This window comes from Eublepharis macularius, chromosome 1 (genome assembly GCF_028583425.1).
Source record: "Eublepharis macularius isolate TG4126 chromosome 1, MPM_Emac_v1.0, whole genome shotgun sequence".
In the NCBI taxonomy this organism is placed as follows: domain Eukaryota; kingdom Metazoa; phylum Chordata; class Lepidosauria; order Squamata; family Eublepharidae; genus Eublepharis; species Eublepharis macularius.
The window spans coordinates 4,379,008-4,381,590 of NC_072790.1; the positions used below are offsets into that span (position 1 = coordinate 4,379,008).

At 63.8% G+C, this 2,583-nt stretch overlaps 1 protein-coding gene across 1 annotated transcript; it reads right to left on the reverse strand.

Moving 5' to 3' along the window:
- Positions 1 to 1,104: 1,104 nt before the first annotated feature.
- On the reverse strand, positions 1,105 to 2,004 carry LOC129343736 (integrase/recombinase xerD homolog). The gene has a single exon (XM_055000121.1). The coding sequence runs from the start codon at positions 2,002 to 2,004 to the stop codon at positions 1,105 to 1,107; it is 900 nt and encodes a 299-aa protein (XP_054856096.1).
- Between the last annotated feature and the right edge of the window lie 579 nt (positions 2,005 to 2,583).

The window sequence follows — 2,583 nt, forward strand, 5'->3', positions numbered from 1 at the left end:
CGCCGGCGGCAACCGGGCGCCAGGTAAGTCTGGTCGCCCCTGCTTACCGCCTAGGCCGAGTGGAGGGAGCAGGGGAACCCGCAACAGACCGAGACCACACAAAGATTTGGGTAAAACATGGCCACAACTTTATTAACAGCAGAACACAAGGAGTATTGGCGCAGCATGTGGGTCAGATCCGCCAAAAGCATCGGCTGCCCCGCCTGACAGCCGATGAGCCTCAACCCCCCCCAGACCCAGGCTGGGGGAGGGACCCCAAGGAGTGACATTTAAGGGGAGATCACCTGGGTGTACACCCTTGGGTGATTCCCCTGCCACCTGGGAGTGAGGATGCCGTGGCAGCCCCCGAGCTGGGCATGCATCCCCATGCCTCACTCCCAAGATTCCTTAAGGGAATCTCCTTAAGGGGGAGCCTGGGGCGGAGGCCCCCGGCTCCCCCCAAAAGGGATCTGACCCAATGCCCACCGCCACCAGAGCCACCTGTGGCTCCCGCCAACACTCCTACTGCTGGCACCAGTCCAACAAGCCATCCCGGAGATCCTGGAGCCAAATGTCCTGCCCCCAACTGGCCAGATGGACGCCATCGGGGGCGAAAAGGGGGGCGATGCTGTGAGAGATGTCCCAGTGCGCGATGAAACGACCGCCGGCTTCCTCAACGTGGCGCCGCATAGCCCGAGCGACCCTCTGCCTGATGCCATCAACTTTCTTGGGGCACCGTGCCCCGCGCCAGACCCGCCTCTGGAGTAAGTCCGACCAGAACAAGGCCGCCCGAGGGAAAAGTCCTTGCAGGCGATCCAGGTCAGCGCACATAGCTCGCTGAAGATCAGGCCCCTCGCGTTTGCCCAAGTCGTTCTCCCCCAGTTGAATGATGAACGCATCGGGGGGGCCGAGCCGGCGGGCCTGGCGAACCAGCATCGGGAGGAGGGAGTCCCACAGCATGCCCCGCACTCCCATCCAGTGGATCTGCAGGCGATCTTCCAAGCCCAGGTGGCATCCCCAGCCCGATGACGCCGCATACTTCCCGGCCCAATGGACGATGCTGTGCCCGCAGATCCAAACTGACCTTCTTGGCCCTGTGGAAAGACCAAATGAACAACCACCACATCAGTGCCCGGTCGCCCACTGCGGGCGGATGTAAGAGCGAAAGGCCCGGGACCGCCAGCGCCCCACGGCCATGATGGCCTTGTCCGGCAACCCGAGGTTGGCTGCCTCCGTGGCGGCTCCAATGCGGAAGGAATGGGTGCCGAACTCGGAGGGGGGGAACCCCGCCGACCCCAGGCAGGCCCGCAGGAGGGACGCGAACTGATAGCGGGTGAGGGGAGAGAGATCCCCGTGAATGAGGAAAGGGCCCTGCCGGGAGGGACGGACACGCAAGTAGGCCCCCACCGCCCGCACTGGGCACACCGGCCCCTGCCGGGATGCCCGTAGGCAAATGGCGGCCCCTTTCCCGCGTTGGTCTGTTTTGGAATGGCGGATAGTAATGAGCACCTGCCGGGGGGACCAGGCCACGTCTGTGAAAGACAGTGCCCTGCCGTTCGTGTCCGCCCGAGAACCCGCCACCAGCTCGCTCACTCTGAGGGCCCCGAAGAAGGCCAAGGAAAAAGCGGTGCGGAATAGCTGCACCTCGAAGGAGGACCAGCAAAGGTCAGGTAGCACCCTTAAGATGCGGCGCAGGATGGATAGGGAAATGGGCCGCCTCCTGTCTGGAAGGGGGGGGGCCAGCCTGGCCCAGCCCTCTATAGCCCTGCGAGGGATGAAACCGCAGCATGGGTCAGGGAAACCTAGCGCTTTGCAGAAGAAGGACACGGCCGCCAAGTCATGCCGCATGGAGCGGGGGGCCCGCCCCATGGCCCGCAGATGAGCCAGGTATCGCAGCACCTCCTCCTGAGAGGGGGGCCGCAACGCCCCGGCCCCCGCCCCCCACGTGAAGCCCCAAAAACGCTCAACCGCTGCCGCGTAGGACTTGAGCGTGGTAGGGGCCACAGAACCGAGTACTCCCTGCATCACGATGTCTCTCCAGCCCGCCATAGCTCCTCCGGAAATGGGTCGGGGGTACGTTGAGCCTCTGGAGCCAGCGCGAAGAACCTCTCCATCTGGAATCGAGACAATGCGTCTGCCAGGCCGTTATCCACACCTGCTACGTGCCGGGCCGAGAAGGTAACGTTAGCTGCCAGACAAACCAGGACGAAACGGCGAACCAGCCGCATGACCCGCTCAGAGCGAGAGGACTGCTTATTGATGACCCGGACGGTGGCCTGGTTGTCGCACCAGAACACCACCCGCCGATCCCGTAGGACCTCTCCCCAGATGGAGACGGCCACCAGGATGGGAAAAAACTCGAGGAATGTGAGATCCCGCAAGACCCCTGACCCCTCCCATGAGGATGGCCAGCGCTGGGCGCACCAGCGGCCCTTGAAGTATACCCCGAAACCCAGGCTGCCAGCAGCATCGGAGTGGACCTGGAGCGCGGTCCCCAGGTCGAGGGGATCCTGCCAGAGGGAAACCCCATTAAACGTGGACAAAAAACGCAGCCAGACCTCCAAGTCCGCCTTGATCCCCTTGGTGAGGCGAATGTGGTGGTGG

What these genes read in the sequence shown, in the direction of transcription:
- LOC129343736 (XM_055000121.1), bottom strand. Translation starts at nt 2,004, where the DNA reads ATGCAGGGAGTACTCGGTTCTGTGGCCCCTACCACGCTCAAGTCCTAC.